Here is a 27,857-nt window from a genome sequence, read left to right on the forward strand (position 1 = left end):
CTTTGACACCTGGAGAGTGTCCAGAGCAGAGGACCAGTGTGGTGAGGGAATTCCCTACCCTGCATTGAGAGGAGGTTGAAAGAAGTGTCTGTGTTCATGAGTGAGGAGGGGGCAGGGACCAAGGATATGGAAACTGCTGAACTTAGAGTTCTTGTAGAAAATGACTTTTGAAAAAAAATTTACATCTTTAGCATCTAGATTAATACCCAAAACATAATAGGCACTCAAACATTTGTTGAAAGAAAACCTCTAAGTATGTGAAGAGCGTTCAAGTGGAAAAAGTATTCTACTTGTTCTTGGTGGCGTCAGAGACCACAACGAGGACAGTGGAAGGAAGCCACGAGACGCTGCCTTGGTCTCGGCACCAAGAGGGGTAGCCTGCGTCACTGTACCTGGCAGGCAGCCAGAGGGCTGCTTTGGGAGCCCCCCCTAGGGTGATCTGAGCATAGTCCCACAGTTCCTGGTAGCCACAGTATATTCAGCTGCCCCAGAAGGCAGTTCTGTCATGTCACCTTAAGGCCTCTCTGGCCTTGAGAGTCTGCTGTGTTTGCATTTTTCTGTACACATAGGTTTCTTGTCAGTCTACACTCATATCTCCTAAAGTGCAGTGTGGACTGGTGAGGTGTGAAATGATTGTAGCTATTACATAGACTGACATTTTTTATTTTAATATTTATGTGTTTCTTTTAATGTGTATTAGAAAAGATATAAAGCTAGCACATCATAATTCCATCAATATTGTATAAGACAAGGCTACATTGGAAAAGCAAGTAAAGCTAGAAATATTAAGGAAATGGCAGTGCGTATATCGCAAAAATTGAGAAAGTAGTTAGGTGGATAGCTGAGGTCTGTTCTAAGTAAATTCTATCAAACTCTTGTCTAAGACATATAAAAGCCATTTCACTTTTCTTACTAGTATTCCAACTCCCTCTTCTACCTATAATAGGATGCTTTTCTCTATCACAGAATCCCATCACCACCCAAGACTCAGATGATTTCTTTGTCATTAAAAAAAAAAAAAAAAAAACAGTAATGCCCACTGGAGGAAATTCCATAAGAGGAAAAAAAATAGAGTGAACAAAGGAAGTCTTATAAAATCCCACCACCCCAACTTATCTGTAGCTTTCATTCCCCCTTCAGAATTCCTTCCTGTCTTTGAACCCTTGTGTAAACTTTTTATCATAGGGTAGATGTACTTTACATTTTTCATTTTAAATTGAGCATATCAAATTGCTTTATTGCAAACTCCTCTTTGCTGTGTTTTTTGTTCTCAGCATTTTTGGCCACTTGTCATTCCTCAAACCTCACACAATAATTTCTCAAAATTTACTTTGACCCTGATTTCTTTGTAAGTAAAATGGAATTTACACTGTAGTTCAGGCGCTGGAGTTTCAGCTTCTTCTCCAAATACCTTACCAACGAAGCTTTAGACACCCTCACTTTTCTTGTTTATAGTTTTCCGTGGCATTTTATAATTTAAAGTTTTCATGTGAACCCTATCATTCCATCTTTTGCTTCTGATCTCCCTAGGAGGCCTTGTATCTGTAATACCCTCTCACCAATCCACTAAAGTCTCTTTCCTTCCCATTTAAAAGTGTTTCAGAAATCCATGAGGACTCCATGTCCCATGGATGTATGTAGCTGATGCCCTCTGGTTTAACCTGCTTAAATAAAGCATTCCCACTGTACTCTCTCTCCCCATAACCTGACTCTGGGCATTTCAATTTACGTTTTTCTGCATATTTATACAATCAAATTATCAGCATACTGCCTATCTCATCCATTATCTGATATGTAGCTTTAGTTTTAGATGTGCTCCATATAAATGTCCATTACGTTATTTTGGGTCAAAACATGTTTGAGATCAGGAATCATGATCATTCTGTCCAGTGTTTTGGACAATCCTGGTGTGTGGATAATTAGACTTCTAAGGAGTATTCTGTAGAAAGTTGAGCACTGTAGAAAATGTGTCTAATAAATAGAAAAAGATAATAACTGGTTGTTCTTTTTGTGAATTTTTTAAAGGCTGGATTACAGTGGACCTTCCAGAGAGTTTTTCTTCCTGGTATCCAGAGAACTCTTTAACCCATATTATGGCTTATTTGAATATTCAGCCAATGACACATACACAGTACAAATAAGTCCCATGTCTGCTTTTGTAGACAATCACCATGAATGGTAAGTATTTTTTTTCTCCAACGCTTTTCTTCAGCTGATTTTCTGTGATATTAGTTTTTATAGGAACCCACACTTCTTTTTTAAACATTTTTTCCCTTGGAGAAAATCATATTTTCAGTTAACTGTCTCATTTGACTCTTGTTTGTGTTGTCAAATTTAATATACAGGCAGTCTCCAAGCTAGGAATAGATTATGTTCCATAAGACCAATTTTAAGTGAGTTGGGTAGAATTCAAAAGGTTTTTTCCACTGAAGGAAAGTTGCGGGTGATGTTAGGTTCCCAGCAAGACCCTAAATCCCTCTCTGCAGCTTTGGGCCACTCTGAGATCTGACGGGGGCAGGTGGGGGTGAGTAGGAGAATGTCCTGACCCAGAGGTCAGGCAGCTTAAGGAGCAGCCCTTGGGGAAGTGGCTAACACTGGGGGAGGGGCAGAGCAGCTGGGCTGTTGGTGTTCTAGGGGGAGGGAGGGCAGGAGGATGGGGTGCCCTGGAGGAATGGGAGGTGGAAGAGAATGCTGGCAGGCAGGCAGGCAGGAGTGCGGAGTCACAGCAGTGGCCCCTTACCCTAGTGACTGGTTCAAGTTTGTAGCCAGGAATTGCCCCTTTCCTAATTTCTCACACAAAACCAAGGAAAACTGGGCTAGGATTCCCATCTGGGAATTATTTATTCTGAAAATCCCGAATTGCACTCTTTTTATGACATTTATTTTTACATGCCTGCATTTATAGACTTGAAGTATCTTTATAACCCCTGTTTGCTTGTTCCTGTTCATTTTCACTATAGTAACAAAAAAGAGAACATGAGTACGACTCATGGAAACAATTTCTTTGAGTCATGAGGTTAATACTGGTGGGTGGAGGGCATTAAGTTTTAGGACTTATTCTTCAAATTAACTTCCGTTTAACTACAATTTGGAGTCCTCCTAAGAGTAGCTATGGCAGCTATACTAACATAAGTGGATAAAGAAAAACAAAGCTGCTGGACATTCATCTTAAAATGGTTGCCTAACACTAAAATTACAAATGAATAGTATGGACCTCAGTGTGGATTTACGCTTTCGGAAGGCATCAGGCTTCCAAAGAGCTAGAAACTTGAATACTTCCGAAAAAGAAAATACATGTACATCTCAGCAAACCCAGTCGTGACAGATATATTTAATAAAATTTCCGAAGTGATTCAGTATAGAATTGAGCACTGAAATTTTAAAGAACAGAATGTCCCATGAGGAAACTCCCTCAAATGTACACATGCATAATTCTTGGATTGTGAGTTATCATCAAGAGAGGGGTTTGAGAGAGAACAGAAATAGGAACTTTCTCACTCTGAGACTGGGCTTTTCCTCAAAAGAGAATTGCCACTAGGTTTGCATTAGAGAAATCCTGCTAATATTCATGCAAGCAAACTACAAGGGGACAACATTTTCCCCACCACCACTGGTCTCATTCTGTCAACATTTCTTAGAAGTGATATAGGGAAATTTCACTGCCATGCTAACAGGAAATTCATGTTGGCCATGTAGGGTGCTACATGGTGGACATTACTGACACGGGGTGAAAGTGGAGCAGTATCTCTCTGAACATCAGAGTGAAACAGATTTCTTCTACAAGGAGATGTGACTATCAGCCTAATGAAGACCCAGCCTGCAGTGCACACAGACTCTCATGGACAAACTTAGATGATTAGAGCTGGAAAGCATTCTTGAGAGCAAATTGAACCGTTCAGAAATTGCTCCATGGGGCTTCCCTGGTGGCGCCGTGGTTGAGAGTCCGCCTGCCGATGCAGGGGACACGGGTTCGTGCCCTGGTCCGGGAAGATCCCACGTGGGGCCCGTGAGCCATGGCCGCTGAGCCTGCGCGTCCAGAGCCTGTGCTCCGCAATGGGAGAGGCCACAACAGTGAGAGGCCTGCGTACCGCAAAAAAAAAAAGGAAAGAAATTGCTCCATGATGTGTAAGCCATCTCCTGCTTTTCCTTCACAGGTTCCGGTTCAGTGGTAGGATCCTTGGTCTTGCACTAATTCACCAGTATTTGTTGGATGCCTTCTTCACACGGCCCTTTTATAAGGCTCTTCTCAGAATGTAAGAGTGTTTTTATTGCTTATGTAATTAGCATGTAAAGAATGTAATATTTCCTTTATCAAAAGGGGTCTTTTGACAATGTCATTTATCGGCTCACTATCTCAAATCTATTACTTAATAGTGATTTAGATTTCTGAAACTAATCAACTAATATAATTTCAAAAGTGGTTACTGGATTTTTCCAGCTTCTGTTCCTTTATTCCTGTCTTGCTCCCAAAGGCTTAGTTTTGCTCCACTCTGAATAATTCATTCTCATTTGTTGCTACACATGTGTCTTCAAAACACTTGTACTTCAAATACAGTGCTGGAATTCCTGTGGTATTAATGCCGATTATTAATAGAATAGTTGTGGCTTAGTCTTGGTGACTCACAGCCCCCCATCTTTCACAAGATGCATTTTACATTTTGCTTTATGCAAACTTTCAACTGTTTATTCTTGGTTCATATTTTCATTCTCTTTTTTTTTAAATGTGTTTGTTTGTTAGAGGTGTGCGATATTTTTAAAGTCTCATATTTATCTTGAGATCTCTCTATATGCAAGACAGTCATTTACGATGGCAGATGAAAATTTAGCATTCACAGAATTTTTTCTTCATTGTTAGCACAATGAAAGATTGCAATTATTGTGAAATGTAGAGCAAACAGTTTCTGTCCTAGAATCAGTAGTCATTTTCAAGGATGAACAGAAGAAGGCAACTATCTGTGAGGGTAGTAGCTCAAACTTGCAATGAGAAAACACAGAATGATGGCATGGCTCTGACCAGCTCATTCCTTAACCAAGGCCATGTATCTGCTTTCTGTCAAAATGGAAGCCTAGAGCTCAATTGAAAGCAAAGTATTTCTAATAGTTCTTAAAGAGGGTCAGTAGGAAGACCTTTGCCATCCTCCCTTTTGGTATATGGACCGATGAAGTCCTGGGCACCTGGACACTGACTTCTGCCTCTCTGGTTCTTCTGGCCCATTTGCACCTTCCCATTTCATTGCCTTATCTCTCATTTTCCATTTAAGCTTCCTGAAAGAGTAGTCTACACTGACTGTTGACACACCCTCAACACATTTTAGCCTGGCTTTTTTTCCCACCAATAACCTATGGAAGCTTTTAAAGAATGTTTTTTAGTCTTTATCTTAATAGACCATTCTGCTGCTTTTGATACTGTTGACCCCTCCCAACCCCACCACCCATTTCTCTTGCGTTCTTCCTTCACTGGCCTATGTGACACTGCTCTCCTGGTTCTCCTTTCACTTTTATGCCTCCTTTGTGGATGTCCTGACTTGCCCTTAAACCTCAATGTTCCTGAAGCTTCCATTCTTGTCCCCTTGCTTTCCTCTCTCTGTGTGCTCTCATGGGCTATCTCTTTACCTGTCTCATCTACTCTCCAATCCGCACCCACAGACATGATCTCCCTTGAGTCGTAGGCTCAAGCGGTCAACATTCCACTGAATATCTCCTCTTGTATGTCTCACAGGCACCTCAGAATCAACATGGTTAAAACTAGACTCATCAATTTCTCCTGACCTAAAAATGTACCTTCTCCCTTATATGCCCAGTCACAGATCAAGGTGCCAACATTCTCAAGTCACTCTGGTCAGAAATTGGGCGTCATCCTCAAACAGGGATGGTGAATACACAGCACAATTTCTTCTCTTCCCCACCTCCCACCCCATTCCCATGGTACAGGTCACAAATCATTTAGGTACTTTTTCCTGCTGAACTCGTTGTAGCCTCAGGAATTTTTCAACTTTTGGCCCTCAAGACTGCCAATGAATCAGAGTTGTCTTGTAACTTGAGTTCATTTGCCATCCTGTTTTAGATATACTTCTTTATACTACCCAGTAAAACCATTTATTAATTTCCACATTCACCTCCTAAATAATTCTTAAATTCATCTTCTCTACCCTAATAGCTGTGCCCTAATTAAAATCCTTATCTTATTTTGGCCAGATTACTGTAGTGATCTATTAATTGGTTTCCACCCCCCAATTTTAAGTAATCCTCAACACTGCCACTTCCAGAAGAACAATTTAAAGTCACATCTCATGTCTCACCATGTCATTCCCTGTTTTAAAACCTTTCAGTAGTTCTGAATCACCAAGCTCCTTAGAATGACGTTCAGACCTGCTCCCAGCTACCTTTCCAGCCTCATTCTCTAGACATTCTGTCTTGTGGTTAACTCTCTGGTGCTGCCAGTATGCTTGGAACATCTGTATACTCCATCCCTTTGTGCTTTGTTCAGGTTGTCTTCTTCTCCTGTCTCTCTTTTTCCCCTTCTTCTCCTTTTCATCCATTCCCCTTTACCTCTCTAGCTTGAAACATCCTGCAAACTTTAATATAGGTATCATCTGCTCCAAACGGCTTCTTCTAAATCTCCAGGTCAAAGTAAATGCTTTGCATGTTTGCTGTGGGAGGTCCCTATATCTACCTTATCTTTTTTTTTTTTAACTGAAGTGTAATGTACATATAAAGAAGTGCACTAATAATAAGTGTTACCCACCCTAGGCTATCACTTATCACCTTACGTTAACTTATCTATTTGTGTCCCTGTCTCTCCCACTAGACCATTAGCTCCTTGAGGGCAGTAACTGTTTATCAAGTAGCTATTAAGATACTTGGCACATACTTGATGCCTAATACATGTGTAGACTGAACTAAACAAAATGGTCTTTGAAATTGGACTGATGGGAGGAAGTTTCAAGACAACTAAAGCAAATCAATTGCTACCATCTTACAACAGGGTCATATAATAGTAACTCCACCTCATGTAGATCTTCTCTTAGAAAACCATTATAACTGTAGAGCAATTCTGTAGCTTTCAGTTTTCAGAATCACAGAAAGAATAAGAACCATGCAGAAAAAAGGGATGTATGTGAATGTGGATCACGGAATCTAGTCTTTTAAAAAAAAGTTAAAGTACAGTATAGAAACATACGAAGAATTTCTAATTAGGAGAATGATAATTTAAGATTGTATAACATAGCCAAAGAATACTGAACCCAAGTTGTCAACTCGAGTTCCATTTCCAGCTCTGGCATTAATCGTGGGTGACTGTGCAAATGACAGCCACTCTTTGCACCTCCAGTTCTGTGTCTTAAAAGACAAAACAAACTGAGTGATTCCTAAGGCATTTTATATATCAGAATTTTTCAATTTTATGTCAAATTTCTGAATTATTTCACTGGTTTGGTTACTAACTTTGACGAAGAACATTCCAGAAATCACTGCCTGTTTTAGTTGATCTTGTTCTTGTCATTATTTCTTAGTTTCTTTCCTCACAACTCTGGGTTTTTGCTAATAGCCATGACTACATTTTTTTTTTTTTCTATCTGTTTATCATCTTAGTCTCTGTGACCTGAGTGATCTAGAATACCTTGATGAAGAATTTCACCAGAGCCTGCAGTGGATGAAAGACAATGACATCCATGACATCCTGGACCTCACGTTCACTGTGAACGAAGAAGTTTTTGGGCAGGTCTGTGTGTGTGAATAACTGGTGACTAAGTGTGGTAATTGAAGGCTATTGGTTGGTGAAGAATTAATTCAGTGGCCTAAGATCAGATGCTTATTTATTTGTGGTTGGTTGGGTGGTTTAAACCCAGGTTTATGTACAGTTACAATATTCTTGGTTATAAAGGTTATTCTAATGCCGACTTCAGATTAAAATAAAATTTTCTAATTTGTAGACTGCACTATTTGTATGTTGTAAACAATCTTTTTATTTCCAACTAAAATATCCTCATAAGATATTAGAATGTGCCTTGTACCAAATACAGCTTTTAAATATCCATGCTACCCCAGAGTTGAATATTAAATTATTTAATTGGCCCTTGTACTTACCTCTCATTCATGTTTAACAACTGAAATGGATTGTTTTGAAGCTGAGGGAAAGTAAACAATATTTTGGTGAACGTTTGGAAACATATTGTTTTTTTAAAAAGTTGGTAGAAGAGTTGGTCAAAAGATTTTCAGAAATTATATGCTAATTCATAATTAATATTCTTAGTTAAACATTAATACTTGGCTGGTCTCCTGAATTTCATATTTTGGAAAAGAAGTTCTCAGTTTAACATTCACTTGAATGTAATTCTGCTTCCTTAAGGTAAACGTTTACCTAAATATTGGCTTTCTATATGTAGTTGATTGTGAATCCTAAAGGAATTTGTGAAAATGTCTTTTTGTCAAACATTCAAATAGCAGTGGGACAGAATCTGGAGCCCTTTTGTTTCCATTTAAAAGACTTATTTGTTTAATCAGGATTTAAAGCTTAACCTTGCAACACATATATATATATTTTTTACGATATGCGGGCCTCTCACTGTTGTGGCCTCTCCCATTGCAGAGCACAGGCTCCGGATGCGCAGGCTCAGCGGCCATGGCTCATGGGCCCAGCCGCTCCGCGGCATGTGGGATCTTCCTAGACCGGGGCACGAACCCGCGTCCCCTGCATCAGCAGGTGGACTCTCCACCACTGCGCCACCAGGGAAGCCCCGCAACACATATATTTTCAACCACTGAGGCTCTCAGACGTCTGCTCATTACTTAGCTTTCCCTGAGCATCAGTGGGTGCCTGGGCTCTGTGCTGGTGCCACACACCCTGCTTGTGGGATGTACCCGGGCCAGGGCAGAGACAGGTAGCTGGCTGATTCCAGCTCATTGGTAGCAGTGGTCTTACAACATCAAGAGTATTGCTTTATGGTCAGTCCTTTTGTTTTTTAATCACAGATTACCGAACGAGAATTAAAACCAGGGGGTGCTAACATCCCAGTCACGGAGAAGAATAAGAAGGAGTACATCGAGAGGATGGTGAAATGGAGGATTGAGAGGGGTGTTGTGCAGCAAACAGAGAGCTTAGTGCGTGGCTTTTATGAGGTAAAGACAATCAGCAGGAGTGGGGCTCTCAGTCTGATGTCAGCAATACCTTGGTCCACTTCACTGTACTTCATATGTGTGCAATATTTCCATTTCTCTTTGGTATATTTACCGTTGCTATTTCAGTTCAAACACTTCAACAATTTTTCCTGTATGTTTTAAGAACACAAAAAAAGCTTATTGCCCTGTTACAAGAAATCACTGAAATAAAATGACCTGCATTCAAATAGCATTTGACGATTTAATGACCACTCATAACGTTTAAGTCACGCATTTTACTCATGCTTAGATATGTGTAATCAGATCTCATGCCTGATATGTGAAATGATCGTATCTGAGGGTCAGAATGAGTTGTAACAAGTCTTCCATATGACTTCTTCTGTGAAAAAGCCATAGCTAAAATAAAAATAAACTGTGAAAGTGACTGGAGCACTAGATCTTCTCCCAAAGAGAAAAAAAAAACTGGATTAATCAGTGACCAATTATAAAACAAAAATTCTGTTGAAAACCTCATCAACCTTGTACTAAAAATATATTTATAGAGAGCTTTACATGTTTTAAAGTGCCTCCACAGAATACACCCATAGTATTCCCAACACTCCCTGTGCCCTCCTTTTCTGATGAGGCTTAATTATAGCTGAGGCTTCTCCAGGTTCTTAAGCCATGTCCTATATTCTTTTTATTCCACAGGTCGTGGATGCCAGGCTGGTATCTGTTTTTGATGCGAGAGAACTAGAACTGGTCATCGCAGGCACAGCTGAAATAGACCTAAGTGATTGGAGGAACAACACAGAATATAGAGGAGGTGAAATTTGACTTATAGATGGCTGGATTTAAAGTTTCAGATTAGAGGGAAGCAAGCGGTTTGGCACGTTGGCCTGGATCCAGGACAGACAGAGGCACTTGCACTCTAATCATAGGTCTGATGCAGGCTCCTTTGAGACCTTGGGCAAGGTACATGCCCTTCTTTCCCTAGCTACCTCATCTGTCAAGTGGAAGGAGAGCTGTTTACACACCATCTAAGGATGTCGTAATTCTTAATTGTTAGTGAAGGAATGTGGCCATAGGAACATCAATTAATGGTTTTATGGTGGTGTTAGTGAAGCACCAGGGAGCTCATACCCAGCTGGTCAAACTCCACCTATTCTGCCTTCATCCTCAAACCTGAAGAGGCATACCCTCTGAGCTTCTTAATGAACAAACACAGTTTTTCTACATTTCACTTGAACTGCTTACCAGTTGTAATTCACAGTTGAAACACGTGAATGGAGTAAGATATGGTTCTCAGATTTCAAGTTTCTTGAACAAGCCCTTCTAAAATTCAAGCATTAAGTTCAACTGAAAAGGAAACTGCTGTAAGGTTAGTTAAAAACTACACACGTCACCAAATGGGAAGTTTTAGGACTGGCACTTCTGTAGATCAATACAAATTTTCAATTAGTAATTGGCATCGAAGCCTGTGACATTTGCTGAATCAAGACGCATGGAAAGGGACCTGATGCTAACCCAGAGTTAAAGTTTTATTCAATACTTTTAATCAAAGAAAGAATACATTTTCTGAAATTTATTGTAGTGTTATAAAGTGTTCAGAAAGTCGTGACAAATGACGGTTGGTTTTTGTTTTTGTTTTTGAACTCAGAATGTAAGAGGTTAGCAGTGGTTCTGAACTTGGAGAGTGAAGAATACAATCTTTAAGTCACTGAATTAATCACTTAGACTAAAATGAGAGCTGAGCGGTTCTCCAATTATCTGTAAATTGAAACAGAGATTTAGAAAAAAAACAACAATTAAAAAGTTTGGAGTACAAAAAAATACCTTAACGTTGGCTCAGTTGCTTTTGTTTTGGCCTCTGCTTGGCTCTTCCAGCCCATCACTGTTGCCCTGGGCTGGCCTTGCCCGTCCATTTTCTCTGAAAGATGATATTAAACTGCAGTGTCCATTGCTGCTATTTCTGAAGTCCAGTTGCTGTAATAACTCTTTTCCAATTGGCCCCGTGTATAATCCAAATATGACCTTGGCTATTATAACTTTGTTAACTATTTTCACTAACTAGAACACAGTTTCTCCAACATGCTACATAACTTACATCTTACCATAAATGCTATTAGCTCATTCCTTCCCCCCGTCCCCAAACCCCAGGAGATTCTAATAGCAATGCCATTCATCAAGTCAGCCAGTTTTGTATTTACACGGTATAGACTTTTATTCACTGTATATGACTAATGGAGTCCCTATTTCTATGATTATTGTCAGTCTTATCAAGTGAAATCCTTGAGAGGAGAGGGCTGGGGGAAGGGGGCAGGAAAATGGCGACATGCCCAGCTGCCATGTTTGCTAACCCAGCTACTTGGCACTGAATGAAGGGGCGGCTTTGCTGCCATTTGCCATATGTTCACAGGGCAGCTGTTTCTAGAGAATAGGATGAGACATTTTCACTCCTCCTCCTTCTCCAAATGGTTTGGCACAGACAGCAAAGGAGAGGCATAAAAGGGCTGATTCAAAGGGTCAGAAAACTTTAAAGCTATAAAGAGCCAACGCACTTATTTTATAGATTAGAAAAGTATTTGCTCAGCACCAAACAGCTGGTCTTTGCCAAAGGCAGGACAAGGAGCCTATGCATCTCCGTGTCCAGTCTAGTTGTATTTACGCTTCATTTGGATCCCTTTCTTCTCCAAGGGCATCGCTGATCAAATGGTAAACAGTAAGGCAAGATTCTCCCCAAATCCTACAGCCACGGAAACATGTGAGGAAAAATTTGAATGAAAATGGTTTCTACCTACCTTCTATTTAGGACTTAACTACTGCTGACTCAGAATTAGAGTAGCTCTCTATACATTGACTATGTCAGCTAATTGGTTTGAATCACTAACTGTGCCTTAATCCTCGTCAGCCTTCTCTCTGAACTTAATTTTTCTCGGCAGAAGGTTTTAGAATCCACAGCTACTTCCTCAATCCACCTGTGGGATGATACTTTTGACATTTTATTAAATTCTAGTAAAGTATGGAATAAAAGTAACATTTAGGTTGATGATTGAGATTTATTAGTTGAAGGAGTTAAAGTAATAAACTTATTTTCCCTTTTTATTAATAAAAAGTAATTTGCTTTTAAAATATGAACATAATATATAGTTTTAAAATGGTTTGCAATTATATATTGATTTGAATAATTATTTGATTTATGTCTCTCCTTTACCAGAAGCCCTGTGAGGGACTATTTCCTTTGCCATTGTCCCCCAAACTTAGGACACTGCTTGGCATAGCAGCGCTAGAAAATTATTTCTTAAATAAATGACCAAAAGGGTTAAACATTTCCAGTAACAGCAGTTATATTTTTCAGAAACGGTATGGTTAAAATAACTCATTTGTTTTCTTCCCTCCGCTAGCTTCATTTAGTGACCACTAAATGGAAACAGAGGTTTCTTGGTTTCACTTAGTGTTTTGTTTAACTTCTGACACTCATGTGATCACATTTACAGTGTAATTCCTTGGTCTTAAATTATAAATAACCTTTAACGAATCCAAGATGATGATTTATGTCTGGGGGTCTTTTGTCGACTTGCCAGTGTCGTGGTGACTTAAGATAGAAAACTCAAAGTAACACGGGCTTTCATGATTGCTTTGATAGGATATCATGACAATCATATTGTAATTCGGTGGTTCTGGGCTGCAGTGGAAAGATTCAACAATGAACAACGACTAAGGTTGTTACAGGTAAGATGCCATCAGTTCATCTTTTTAATGCATTAATATAGTTATTTTTGGAATTGCAAATTTTTAATAACTGCTAAGTATACTCAGTAAATACATTTAGGTTTATCTACATATTCGGGATATACTGTCTTCAGACTCTCCTGACTGTGTGGGTCTGTGGTTCCATCACTATGCAGAACATCCCCAACCTAGTCCAAGCATGTCATTAGAGTTGTGAGGAAGTACCAACTCCCATCCAAGAATCCCAGCAACAGCGTCTGCCTTTACAGCAGTTGGATCCCTTCCACAAGAGGTCCCTGGGTACTCTGCAGGCCAGCATCCCTGGCAACTGAAGGAGATAATCTTCAGTCCCTTAAGAAGTGACCCAGTTCCTTGATAAAGAGTCCTCTCTTTTCTTCCATCTAACATTCCACAAATTTGAGATAATATTGAAGTTTAAGAATACTGGGAAAACTAACTCATTTTCTTGTGGTGTTTATAGTTATACAGGGCAATTGCTGGTTGGTTGCAGCTAAAGAAATATCAGACATGAGGAAGCCTTTTGGTCACTCAGGCAAAGCCTTACCAGTAGGCTGGATCTTGGCTCCTTTGGGTCACAGATCTGGGTCTCAAATTTGCAGGACTAGAAGTTCTTTTTGTTTTTCATTCACCTCAGTTCGATCAGGGACTAATGCTAAGTTGACTTAGGTTCATCGATACGCCCACTTTATTAATCTCGAATGGGAAGTATACATGGTTTGAGCTTCTAAGCTGGTCAGCTGTACAGGACGCTGTATCTTCTACAAATCCTCCGCATCCTCTTTCTCTTTATAATGTTCTGTCCTTCCTTGGTATTCTCCAGCTCTTTGTCAGAATTCTCGTGTTACAGCTATTCTATGTCTATAAAGTTTTATCTTTTGAGCTTTTCCACCAGTGAGCAGCAGGCTGCTCTTCCCCAGCACCTCTGCACATGAACGATGTCAACCTTGCCTGGAGCCTGGTCTCTTGGCTTCACCGTCTCCTTCTGTTTTCTTGGGTTGATAGTTTGTTACAGGCACATCCAGCATTCCCTATGAAGGATTTGCTTCTCTCCGAGGGAGTAACGGCCCAAGAAGATTCTGTGTGGAGAAATGGGGGAAAATCACCGCTCTTCCCAGGTAAAGTAGAAGATATTTCTTTACTGTCACTACAGTGTTCTAGGTAGGACCTTTAGTATATATATATATATATAGATTTATTACCATTTTTATGCTGAAAGTTTGGGAGAGTGGAAAAAACTTTTAGAATGAATTTACCTCAGATTACCTTTTTAAATGAAGGAAAAAAGGTCTTCCTGGTCATACTTGGAATACATACATACATATCTTTTTTTATTTTTATTGGAGTATAGTTGCTTTACAATATTGTGTTACTCTCTACTGTACACCAAAGTGAATCAGCTATACGTATACATATATTCCCTCTTTTCTGGATTTCCTTCCCATTTAGGCCACCACAGAGCACTGACTAGAGTTCCCTGTGCTATACAGTAGATTCTCATTAGTTATCTATTTTATACATAGTATCAATAGCGTATATTCATACGTACATATCTTAAAATACAAAACGCAACAGAACCAAAGCACTTGTTAGCAACAGGAAAAGCAACATTGGTCATCATACTTGTGGCTTCTTATGATTGTGGCTCTAATTTACGTTTCCAGAAGCTCTAGTTTTAAGTTTATCATTGGTAACTATTTAGAATCCCTTCACTAAAAATGACCATTGTGGTTTCTAAGGAATATTAAATCATGTAATTGTGCTCTGTGCCTCTTCAGTCTCTATCATACATGCCTTACCTCCCTGGGAATGCTCTCTGCATTGTACTCTCATTTGTAATAAGATGATACATTTCCTTGGAGTGGAAAAATTTGCTTTTCTGCTGCTACTAATAAATGTAAGAGACTAGTAAGGCAGTCTTTGTGAGTAAAAAAAAAAGTGTTTTGTGGGGAATGGAGCAAACTGGAGCTGAAGCAAAAGAAAAGGAGGGAGCAAATGAACAAAAGAGGAGTAGAGAACAGTTGGTTTCAGAACTCCTTTATCTAGTCAGCAGTAATATATTGAATTTTTGAGGTAAAAAGGATTGCCTCTCATTTTACTAATAATGAAATTGCAATCTGGGGAGGTTAAATCTTCCCAAGTGATGATATTAGTTTCCTCAAGATGTTATCCTGAGTTTGTTTAAGTACAGTCAGCCCTCTGTATCCGCGGATTCAACCAACCACAGATTCAACCAATTACAGGTCAAAAATATTTTTTAAAAAAATTTCTAGAGGGCTTCCCTGGTGGTGCAGTGGTTGAGAGTCCGCCTGCCGATGTAGGGGACACGGGTTCGTGACCCAGTCCTGGAAGATCCCACATGCCGCAGAGCGGCTGAGCCCATGAGCCATGGCTGCTGAGCCTGCGAGCCATGGCCGCTGAGCCTGCGCGTCCGGAGCCTGTGCTCTGCAACGGGAGAGGCCACAACAGTGAGAGGCCCGCATACTGGGTGGGGGGTGGGGAGGGTGTTCCAGAAAGTTCCAAAAAGCAAAACTTGAATTTTGCTATGTTATGGCAACTATTTACATACATTTACATTGTATTAGGTATTTCAAGCAATCTAGAGATGATTTAAAGTATACAGGAGGATGTGCATAAATTATATTCAAATAACATGCCATTTTATATTTGAGCATCCGAGATTTTGGTATTCCCTGAGGGAGCCCTGGAACCAATGCCCTGGGGATACCAAGGGACAACTTTACAAGTGACTTTGAGAAACCTGTTAACAAGACTGTCTTCTTAGCAATTGCACAACACTGGTTCTTAAGAATAACGTTCTAAGCATCAACATGTGAAAAAAAGCATGCTGAAAATACAGATACAGAGAGCAATGAATAGAGCAAGCTCAGGGCTGCCTGAGCCTCTTCAGTCGCTTTGGGTGCGTGTCAGTCTGTGAACAGAGGCACTGCATCCAAACACCTAAGTAATTAGCTGGCTTACCTGGTGTTCCAAATGTAAGAGACTTTAATTTCATTATTTAAAGAAGTACTTTATTTTGTTTATGTCTGAATCACGCTTTTTTCCCCTCAGACCAAATTTGCAACTCAAAAGCAGATTTACAGTACCTGAGTAGGACCTTTCACTTTTCTGAGAAACTCAAGGATTAGCATTAAAGAGGCAGGAAAGGACAGATGAATTGTGTTCTTCCTCTTGAAATCTGTTTTTGTAAAGACTTGCTTATGTAAAGTAGACGGAATAAACTGTAACCATAGGCAGATATATCAGCTGTTCATATTTAATCACTGTAATTTTCACCAAACCTGATGAGCAGAGAAAGGCAATTTGGTATAAACAACAAACTTAAGCTTCAGAGAGACTGGACTCTATCCCAGTTCTGTTACTTGCCCACAGTGGGCTCTTGGAGATGTTGCCTAATTGTTCTCAGCCTCTGTTTCCTCATCTACCTTGTAGGTTAGTAATTCTGAAGATTAAGGGAAATCGTTCATATAAAACATTTACTACTGACCCTTGCCCTGAGTAAGCATCCAGTCGATGGTGGCTGCCATTATGATTTCTGTCACCATTGTCTGTAATATATGTCAGACTGTAGCATATTGGAAAGAGCACACAGGGTTGGGAGTTAGACCACCTGGGTTCTTGCCCACCTCTGCCACCAGCTAACTCTGGGACCTAGAAGATCACTTGATCTCTGGGCCTCCATTTCTCCATCTTTAAATGGCCAGAGAAGGGGTGGTATATTAGGTTTAGTGGAGCAATAAGTAGCACCAACAGGTTGCTGAAGAATCTTGGGGGTCGGGCCCTATTCACTTGTCTGCTTCCGCCTGGAGCTCCAGGAAGTTCGTGTGCTGAGTCATCATAAATGGTGGGTTTCTTCACATTGTTGCATACATACGGTTGAGCAACAAGCGTTGTTGTTTCTTCCTTTCTGCACTATGACCTAAGGCTCTAGGTTCTAGATTCCTAGCTCTACCTAGATTATAAAATAGCCATACATAAAGATGATATGAGGCACATTAGGCAAGCAGACCATTTTCATACCTTGTCTCTAACAAGCCCTGACTTTTTAGGTCCAGCAGGAAGAAAGAGCCACTTGGCTATTCTAATTCACAGTTCATCAATTTATAGAGCCTTGTTAGGAGGCATGAATGCAGACCTAAGCCCTGTGATACACTAGCAATGTGATCCTAAGAGCCTTGATCCACCTCTGAAGAGTAGGAATAACGATGCCATGCTCAAAGAGTATTTGCGACAAGTGAGTGAGATAATGTGTATGAAAGTTCTTAGGGACAGTGTGTTCTCTTTGTTCTTTTAAACCTTTTATTGTGAATCTTCTGTGAGCCACCATACTGCTGAAACTATTAAAATGTGCTCCACAAAAAAAGTACATTTGGAGGAAAAACACAAAAGGAAAACTTCAATGCATGACCATATAGTTTTATCAGAAGTGATTTCTTTTTGTTTGTTTGTTTGGGTTTTTTTTTGTTGTTGTTTGGGTTTTTTTTTTTTTGCGGTACGTGGGCCTCCCACTGCTGTGGCCTCTCCCACTGCAGAACACAGGCTCCGGATGCGCAGGCTCAGCGGCCATGGCTCACGGGCCCAGCCGCTCCGCGGCATGTGGGATCCTCCCAGACTGGGGCACGAACCCGCGTCCCCTGCATCAGCAGGCGGACTCTCAACCACTGCGCCACCAGGGAAGCCCAGAAGTGATTTCTTTACTGATAACGTTGTCATCACCCTTTATGAAATGTGGGGTGTTACTTAAGTGTGAAAAAGATCTGTAAGATTGGCTGTGGTCGAAAAAGATGGTTTTATATGACTGAGTCCATTTTTTCCCACCGTCAGAACAGATACACTGAAGCCATCTTTCCGGCTAGGTTTGAGTTGCAGAACTAAAGGACTGGTCTGTCTCAAGCTGGTCATCCCCAATGTATTTCTTTTTTCTTATTAGCAAGATGATGTTTAACATTTAAAATGTGACATTTGTACACACTGGAGACAAAATGGTTGAATGTTGTTCTTACTTAAAAAGTGTATTCCCTAAGAGGTCTTGGCATCATTTCGTGTCAGGCATGGGAGGCTGTACCCTGGAGACTTGGAAGTGGCTATAAAGGATGAGGGCAGGTAGTATCCGCAGAAGGGAGGGCATCTTAATCTTTCTAGAAACGGATGATTGAAGGCCTTTAAACCTTTCAAGAAAGCAAATGTGAGTCTCATTCTTTTCTCATATTTCCTAGTCCCACACTGCGGTAGCAGTGAATAGCACTACTCACAATGTGGGCCAAGAAGTGTATTAAAGTATATAGCGTTGTCTCTGAAGCCAGTACAAGTTGAATCCATGGCTCTTTTTTTTCTGTCTTGTGGTAATAAAGTAACTGGAGACCAGATGATAAATAATGATGGAGGCAGACGGGTGTCTCTGTGGAGGCTTCTAGCCTGAACACATAACTGTACTTCCTCTGCTTCATGGTTGGTAGTTAGCTCTATATTTTGCATTTCTGTAGATTTCCGGTCCCTTGTGCTCTGATGGACTTAGGAGACTGTAAATTCACTTTACTGCAGTTGCTCTTAAACATTCCGAAAAACAGGCTGCTAACATGCCAGCAGGAAAATGCAGGTCAAATCCTCTCTCCAAGGGTGGTATAGACTTTATGTGTTCATCTCAGAGGTTCTTGCCAAGTAGGATGATGGGACAGAGGAGTTGGAGAGCCGCAGTCGTGATGGGGGAGCGTTGGTTTTGCCAAAGGGAGGAAACATTCATTTTTGACAATGGCTGCATCTGGAGATTATTACAAATGAAATGCTGACCCAAATTAAAAAATAAGAAGCAAGAGTTAATTATGAAATGTTTCAGGGAGACAGCTTTTCCAGTGGAATAGAATTTAAAAAGATAAAGCTATTTTTTAAAGATGAGACATTTTTCATTAAAAATTGTTTTAATTAAAGTACAGTAGATATACAATAGTATATGTTACAGGTGTACAATATAGTATTCACAATTTTTAAAAGTTACACTCCATTTATAGTTGTTATAAAATATTGGCTATTTCCCAGTGTTGTACAATACATCCTTGTAGCTTCTCTTATACATAATAGTTTGTACCTCTCACTCCCCTACCCCTATATTGCTAGACATTATTTTCATTTTTAAAACTCTGCTTTTTATTCTTATGTAAAGAAAATATTTCACAAAAAATGCCAAGAAGTTTAAATTTTTTAATATTTGTGTATATAATACATATAATACAATAATATATGTGTGTATATAATAAAAATATACATGTATACATATATATATATATAAAGTCCACTACTGAGATAATCTCTAAACATACCTCCACTCATTTCTACAAACATAACACACACAAGACACACATTTAAAAACAAAATACAATCATAGCGCCTATACTGTTTATGACCTGCTTTTTGTTTATCACATATCACTAATCATGAATAACTTTCCATGTCATTAAATACTGCTTTACAATGTTATCAATAATTCAGCTTTTCCTCCTCTAGTACAGAGAGCATTGTCTACTGGAGCTATCAGCTTGGAAATTGGAAAGTAACTGAGGAGCTGGTATCACTTTCTTTAATTAAAAAAAAATCCAGAACAAGTGATGGACACTGGGAGGATCGCTTGGTGACACCACCACTTTTCCGTATTGTGCCTGCCTTGGGACGTCCCCCCTTGGTCTCCCAGTTCCCCACCACCTGCTGGTCCCACGGCAGTCTGCTCCATCATTTAATCCCTGATACAAGGCCCTCTTCCACCCTTTCCCTTTCTTTCCACTTACTCAATTTATACTGTCTTATAATAATATTTTAAGGTTATACTGTATTCTGCCATTGGTTCAGCACATGCTAATGAAAATACACCAGTGATGACTAGGAATATTACCTTATTAAAAATCCTTAAATATGCTGTACCTTTTGGATTGGTCTTTACTTTGGGAAGTGGGTAAGATGATCGTAAAACCTACTTTGCCTGAAAAAGGACTCCAGTGATGAATGTAAAATACTGCTGAAATAATTTGTAATTACTGAATGGAATGAAAGTAGTTTGCATTGCTGCTGCCAACAGAATAGAGTCGTCCAAGTCACAACAACTATAAATCATAAAGTGTGTGTTTGTGAGTGACAGACATTGCAGCTGTTAAGGAATGGTGATCCCCTTCTCTTTGGCTTCAAGACCAAAAACTAGTTTGGGCTCATCTCCTTCCACCACCCTAGTCCACTACCCCAGCCCCTCTCCCCTGGGGCTACTGCCGCAGCCTGCTGGCTACACACCTGCTTCTCTTCGTACATCCTGTAGTTCATTCTGTGGTCAGCAACCAGAGGGAGCTTCTGAAATCTCCAGATCACCTCCCTCCCCTGCTCGTCCCCTCCAGTGCCTTAGAGTAAAATCCGTACTCCTTGCCAAGGACTGCCAGGTGGGTGGCCTGCTCTGGCCTACTCTTCTAACCTCAACACATACACTCTCCCCCCGCCAGCTACAGCCACCAGCCTCCTTCTTGAGGAAATGTGCCAAACTTAACTCTGCCTCAAGACTCTGGAAATTGCTGCCCAAACTCTTTTCTGCTGGTTCTGCACGTGGCTGGCTTTCTCATCCCTAAGGACTCAGCTCAGTGCTCGGAAAGGCACTTCAGGCTTCTGCCCACAGTGTACCTGCCACTCTGTCATACCTTAATTCCTTTATAGGACTTATTTTGGTTCAGTCGTTGTGTTTAGTGATTGGTTTACTTGTTGACTGTCTATCTCCCCCTCTAGGATCTAACCCCGTGAGAACAAGGACCTTGTTTGAATTGAATGTGGTTTTGCCCCTCGTGCTGAGTCGTAATGCGTAATTGGTACTCAGTATTTTTAGTGACTTCTTAAACTTCAGGTCTGACTCTGGACCACTCCAGACAAGATATGCCAAAATCGCTTCTGTATCTTTATGCCCTCATCTGAACAATAGGGATTGGTACTGATAATTACATTACGAAGTTGTTTTGAAGATTAAGTGAGATAACATATACAAAGTGCTTAAAATGATGCCTGACACGTTATTCAATAAGTTCAGCTATTTTGACTGTTGGCCCTAATCCCTAGCCTTCAGAGCTGGCCTGGCATTTTACAGTCTTCAGGTGTTCAAGAAATGTGCTGCGTCCACCCAGGGTATTTATATTTTGTTTGGGCTTCTAAGAGTTCTCATTCTGGAACAGTTCCTTACTGGGTTTTCTTCTATTGGGTTTAAATCCTTACATTTGAAAAGTATGTACTGTTCACCTATTCCCAGGGGGCATCCACAGGTGAGAAGTGACCTGATTACCAGGCATAGTTTGAAGACTTTCTTCTGTTAATTATCCCCCGTGCAGGAATTCCCAGTGTGGGAACATTCCACATTGTATTTATAGATCCAGATGCATTTTAACCAAGACAACCTAATGAGACTTTAGAATAAGATATTAATTAGTTAGTAAATCTAATTCCTCCAACAAGCCTTTAGATACTCATTATGCATTTATTATATGCAAAACTTTATGGGAGACATAAATTGATCTCTGTCCATGTGGACTTTGAAACAGAGAGAAGGAAGTAATAGATATTTAGATGAATAGATAACCAACATCACTGCCACCAAGTGGTATATGACACATGAGTAGTGGGCGTGGTAAGTGCCATAGAATTCCTTTCCATTGATTCACATTTATTGAACACCTGGTGAGGGTCGGGGTTGTGCTGCGCCACCACGGGTCACCCAGATATTTGTGAACTAGTCTTAGTGAGAATTCCTGCCCTAAATCTCATGGTCTAAGAAAGTATTAATTGGAATCATAAAGAAATTATGAATATTTTTTTAAAATCATAACAAAAGTTACACCTTTATTTGTGTTAATAAATCGATCTAGGCTAACCAAACAATCACTGAATTACATCCATTGAATTTATCACTCCGTGCGATTGGTAGCTTTGTATTTCTCATGTTGATTGCAAGCTCCGAATTCATCATCTACCGTGCCCCTTTCCTCTGTTCCCTGGTGTGTTTAATGGCACCTGTACCATATCAAGCTCCACGCCCGGTCCCTAGCTCCCTTTAATGCGTGGAATAAATGGGAAAGGTCTCTGCATGAGCACACCTCGCTTCCTGATGTGACCCTACCTCCCTCTCTGGCTTCACGTCCAGCCTTGGCTCCTATCACTCAAGCACTTGTAGTTCTCAGGTTTCCTGGTGATGCAATGCTTCCTCACACTTCCGGGCAGTCTGCTGGGAACGTCCTTCTTGTTGCCGATCCAGACAAACCCTACACACCTATAAATCCTTCGAGGCTTGGCACAGATAGTGTCCTCTGGAAAGCCTCTCCTGACTCTGCAGAGCAGACTTGTAACTCATTGTGTGCAGGACCACTGAGAGCCCATATGAATTTTTTGGATTAGACAAAGGTTTCTTACAGTTTTCTGGAGAAATGCAGCCCTGAGCTAGGGATTATGGGTTGGTGAGCAGAGCCAAAGGTAGGCTGGATTACAGTGCCTACTGGCCCCAGCCAGTTCCCCTAGTACAGAGCACAGACTGCATAACCTTTAGTGGGTCCCATTTGCCTGCATATTTTGCTGTCAGAGTGCAAACTTCTTGTGGGCAGAGAGCAGACTATTCATCCTCATCTACCAGGGGACAGCTCAATGTCTGGCATGCAGTATGACCTCAGTACGTATTTGTTCAATGAATGAAGGAATAAATGAAATGTAAGTTGAAAAATTAATTTTTGTGCATCAGGGCACTTTGTATAGGAATGACAAGCTTTCAAAATATGGGGTCTTCAATGGAGGACATAATAAAAGAGGGTCTGCAGGTGAAAGTGCTTGGGTGCTACCTGAACACTCAGTGGGCCCTGATTAGGGGGCCCTGAGAGCCCAAAGAGAGTCCCTCTTTGCCTACCTCATAGCCCAGCTCCAGGCCAACTGTGCTCCTCCCTCCAGCCTTCCCTGCCGACAGGACTGCGGGAGCACCTGATTCCCCTGTGGGGAAGCCTATAGACCCTGTCTCAGATGAGGAAAATTTGGACTTGACAGGTAAACTTGGTCAGGAATGCTCACATTTCCAAAGAAATCATGACATTAAAAAGTGATAAGCTCTAGTATCCCTTAGGAATTTTCCAGAATGCTTTTAAGTATTTTTTTAACATCTTTATTGGAGTATAATTGCTTTACAATGGTGTGTTAGCTTCTGCTTTATAACAAAGTGAATCAGCTGTACATATATAAGTATTTGGTTTTGATTGATTAATTACTTAATGAAAAGGTGGGAATAGGAGTAAGGAAACAAATTAGGATTAGGCACCACTGCCAATCAAAAAGAAAGAGAGTACTGATAAAACACATTATAAATGATAATGCAAATTTTAAAAATTTATTCAATTTACATACATTTTATTTCTCGGGCTATATCTACCAGATAAAATGAGGCCCATGCTTTTCACCTCTCACTCTCTCTCTCTCTCTTTAAAATCCTGATTGTAATTTCTTCTTCGCCTCATATTTTGAGTCCTTATAAGCTACGAAAAATCACTCTGAGGAAATGGAGAATAAATTAATAAATACATACACACACACAGAAATACATTTATCAGTTAATTGATTGATGAAATTTTAGATGTAATTGTGATTCTTTGGGCTCATTGGATTTGGATAATTGACTTGTCTATCTATAGGAAAGAAAAGAGGGTTGAGCATGTGACCTTCTGGTTAACATTTAAAGAATCCAGAAGGCACCAAGAGATCTATTAAGTCACACCAGATGTCTGGAGGGCTTTTAAATCTTCTTTATATTGATGCCAGCATGATTTCCCAAAGACCAGTTCAGACCTGCCCTCCTTGAGTGTTTCTGGCTGCATAGATGAAAATGAGGTAAACTCATTATAGCCTTAGTGTGGCTGGCTTTGAAAGATTTGAAAAATGTTCTTTTATTGAGACTGAATAACTGGATGTGCTTTTGCTGCCAATGTCAACATAGTCCAAGGGCCCTTCTGTTATTTTCTGCTAGAGTTTTCTTAGGACATGGAATGGGGCGGGAGAGGGGGTGTGAAAAGCCTCAGAGGATTGTCTTTTGTTTTGCTTTTTTTTTTTTTTCCCTGTTCTTGGCTCATACAGCAAGTTGATGGTAAATATTGGGCAATTTATTTAACCACACTATTCCTCAATTTCCTTATTAGCAATGCTGTCTTGTTTATAAGGAGTTTTGAAATTTTTGCAAGCACACAAAACACTGGTACAAATAACCAATGTAGTGTGATGAATTGGGAGATTGGGATTGACATATATACACTAATATGTATAAAATGGATAACTAATAAGAACCTGCTGTATAAAAAAATAAATAAAATTCAAAAAAGAGAAACAAATAGCCAATGTAGATATCTTATTTCTAATCCAATTGATGTCTCTCTGCTAGTGGAGCCTACCTGCATCAGACTCATTTGGGGTGATAGTTAAAATGCAGATCCCTAGGCCCACCCCAAACCTTCTAAAGTAGAATCTCGGGGTACACCCCAAAATCTCCATTGTAAACAAGCTTCTTGGGTGATTCTGATGAATTTCACCCTACCTCTCTGAGTATCTCTGCTTTCTGGTGAGCATGAGATAGAACTAGATGATTTGAGCACCTAAAAATCCCCTGGTATCTCTCAGAGTTCTCTGGACTGACCCAACCTGGACCATTTTCCCTAGAGTGCCCGTATATTTTTTTTTTTTTTTTAATTTTATTTTATTTTATTTATTTATTTATTTTTTTAACATCTTTATTGGGGTATAATTGCTTTACAATGGTGTGTTAGTTTCTGCTTTATAACAAAGTGAATCAGTCATACATAAACATATGTTCCCATATGTCTTCCCTCTTGCGTCTCCCTCCCTCCCACCCTCCCCATCCCACCCCTCCAGGCTGTCACAAAGCACCGAGCCAATATCCCTGTGCCATGCAGCTGCTTCCCACTAGCTATCTACCTTACTGCATTTGTTACTGTGTATATGCCCATGACTCTCTCTCGCCCTGTCACAGCTCACCCTTCCCCCTCCCCATAACCTCAAGTCCGTTCTCTAAGAGGTCTGCATCTTTATTCCTGCTTTACCCCTAGGTTCTTCATGACATTTTTTTCTTAAATTCCATATATATGTGTTAGCATACGGTATTTGTCTTTCTCTTTCTGACTTACTTCACTCTGTATGACAGACTCTAGGTCTATCCACCTCATTACAAATAGCTCAATTTCGTTTCTTTTTATGGCTGAGTAATATTCCATTGTATATATGTGCCACATCTTCTTTATCCATTCATCCGATGACGGGCACTTAGGTTGTTTCCATCTCCGGGCTATTGTAAATAGAGCTGCAATGAACATTTTGGTACATGACTCTTTTTGAATTTTGGTTTTCTCAGGGTATATGCCCAGTAGTGGGATTGCTGGGTCATATGGTAGTTCTATTTGTAGTTTTTTAAGGAACCTCCATACTGTTCTCCATAGTGGCTGAACCAATTCACATTCCCACCAGCAGTGCAAGAGTGTTCCCTTTTCTCCACACCCTCTCCAGCATTTATTCTTTCTAGATTTTTTGATGATGGCCATTCTGACTGGTGTGAGATGATATCTCATTGTAGTTTTGATTTGCATTTCTCTAATGATTAATGATGTTGAGCATTCTTTCATGTGTTTGTTGGCAGTCTGTATATCTTCTTTGGAGAAATGTCTATTTAGGTCTTCTGCCCATTTTTGGATTGGGTTGTTTGTTTTCTTGTTATTGAGCTGCATGAGCTGCTTGTAAATTTTGGAGATTAATCCTTTGTCGGTTGCTTCATTTGCAAATATTTTCTCCCATTCTGAGGGTTGTCTTTTGGTCTTGTTTATGGTTTCCTTTGCTGTGCAAAAGCTTTGAAGTTTCATTAGGTCCCATTTGTTTATTTTTGTTTTTATTTCCATTACTCTAGGAGGTGGGTCAGAAAGGATCTTGCTTTGATTTATGTCATAGAGTGTTCTGCCTATGTTTTCCTCTAAGAGTTTGATAGTTTCTGGCCTTACATTTAGGTCTTTAATCCATTTTGAGCTTATTTTTGTGTATGGTGTTAGGGAGTGATCTAATCTCATACTTTTACATGTACCTGTCCAGTTTTCCCAGCACCACTTATTGAAGAGGCTGTCCTTTCTCCATTGTACATTACTGCCACCTTTATCAAAGATAAGGTGTCCATATGTGCATGGGTTTATCTCTGGGCTTTCTATCCTGTTCCATTGATCTATCTTTCTGTTTTTGTGCCAGTACCATACCGTCTTGATGACTGTAGCTTTGTAGTATAGTCTGAAGTCAGGGAGCCTGATTCCTCCAGTTCCTTCTTTCGTTCTCAAGATTGCTTTGGCTATTCGGGGTCTTTTGTGTTTCCATACAATTTGTGAAATTTTTTGTTCTAGTTCTGTGAAAAATGCCAGTGGTAGTTTGATAGGGATTGCATTGAATCTATAGATTGCTTTGGGTAGTAGAGTCATTTTCACAATGTTGATTCTTCCAATCCAAGAACATGGTATATCTCTCCATCTATTTATATCATCTTTAATTTCTTTCATCAGTGTCTTATAATTTTCTGCATACAGGTCTTTTGTCTCCTTAGGTAGGTTTATTCCTAGATATTTTATTCTTTTTGTTGCAATGGTAAATGGGAGTGTTTTCTTGATTTCACTTTCAGATTTTTCATCATTAGTATATAGGAATGCCAGAGATTTCTGTGCATTAATTTTGTATCCTGCCACTTTACCAAATTCATTGATTAGCTCTAGTAGTTTTCTGGTAGCATCTTTAGGGTTCTCTATGTATAGGATCATGTCATCTGCAAACAGTGACAGCTTTACTTCTTCTTTTCCAATTTGGATTCCTTTTATTTCCCTTTCTTCTCTGATTGCTGTGGCTAAAACTTCCAAAACAATGTTGAATAATAGTGGTGAGAGTGGGCAACCTTGTCTTGTTCCTGATCTTAGTGGAAATGCTTTCAGTTTTTCACCATTGAGGATGATGTTTGCTGTGGGCTTGTCATATATGGCCTTTATTATGTTGAGGAAAGTTCCCTCTATGCCTACTTTCTGCAGGGTTTTTATCATAAATGGGTGTTGAATTTTGTCAAAAGCTTTCTCTGCATCTATTGAGATGATCATATGGTTTTTCTCCTTCAATTTGTTAATATGGTTTATCACATTGATAGATTTGCGTATATTGAAGAATCCTTGCATTCCTGGAATAAACCCCACTTGATCATGGTGTATGATCCTTTTAATGTGCTGTTGGATTCTGTTTGCTAGTATTTTGTTGAGGATTTTTGCATCTATGTTCATCAGTGATATTGGCCTGTAGTTTTCTTTCTTTGTGACATCCTTGTCTGGTTTTGGTATCAAGGTGATGGTGGCCTCGTAGAAGGAGTTAGGGAGTGGTCCTCCCTCTGCTATATTCTGGAAGAGTTTGAGAAGGATAGGTGTTAGCTCTTCTCTAAATGTTTGATAGAATTCGCCTGTGAAGCCATCTGGTCCTGGGCTTTTCTTTGTTGGAAGATTTTTAATCACAGTTTCAATTTCAGTGCTTGTGATTGGTCTGTTCATATTTTCTATTTCTTCCTGATTCAGTCTTGGCAGGTTGTGCATTTCTAAGAATTTGTCCATTTCTTCCAGATTGTCCATTTTATTGGCATAGAGTTGCTTGTAGTAATCTCTCATGATCTCTTTTATCTCTGCAGTGTCAGTTGTTACCTCTCCTTTTTCATTTCTAATTCTATTGATTTGAGTCTTCTCCCTTTTTTTCTTGATGAGTCTGGCTAGTGGTTTATCTATTTTGTTTATCTTCTCAAAGAACCAGCTTTTAGTTTTATTGATCTTTGCTATTGTTTCCTTCATTTCTTTTTCATTTATTTCTGATCTGATTTTTATGATTTCTTTCCTTCTGCTAGCTTTGGGGTTTTTTTGTTCTTCTTTCTCTAATTGCTTGAGGTGCAAGGTTAGGTT

The 27,857-nt window shown here is 39.8% G+C and overlaps 1 protein-coding gene across 11 annotated transcripts in view; it reads left to right on the forward strand.

Annotated features, from left to right (window-relative positions):
* The window catches only part of HECW2 (HECT, C2 and WW domain containing E3 ubiquitin protein ligase 2), a 417,065-nt gene that overhangs the window by 377,674 nt on the left and 11,534 nt on the right, over positions 1-27,857 (forward strand). For 9 of the 11 annotated variants that reach the window (XM_033859936.2, XM_073807452.1, XM_073807453.1 and 6 more), the window contains 8 exons: positions 2,026-2,178; positions 4,155-4,253; positions 7,591-7,720; positions 8,971-9,117; positions 9,808-9,922; positions 12,743-12,828; positions 13,852-13,964; positions 19,366-19,775. In XM_033859936.2, the coding sequence (XP_033715827.1) occupies positions 2,026-2,178; positions 4,155-4,253; positions 7,591-7,720; positions 8,971-9,117; positions 9,808-9,922; positions 12,743-12,828; positions 13,852-13,964; positions 19,366-19,675 (1,153 nt within the window). In that variant the 3' untranslated portion in view covers positions 19,676-19,775. Of the gene's footprint in view, positions 1-2,025; positions 2,179-4,154; positions 4,254-7,590; positions 7,721-8,970; positions 9,118-9,807; positions 9,923-12,742; positions 12,829-13,851; positions 13,965-19,365; positions 19,776-27,857 lie in introns of those variants that run through there. The other 2 variants (XM_073807455.1, XM_073807454.1) reach the window with 2 other exon arrangements.

Source organism: Tursiops truncatus, chromosome 7, assembly GCF_011762595.2.
Source record: "Tursiops truncatus isolate mTurTru1 chromosome 7, mTurTru1.mat.Y, whole genome shotgun sequence".
Lineage (NCBI taxonomy): Eukaryota > Metazoa > Chordata > Mammalia > Artiodactyla > Delphinidae > Tursiops > Tursiops truncatus.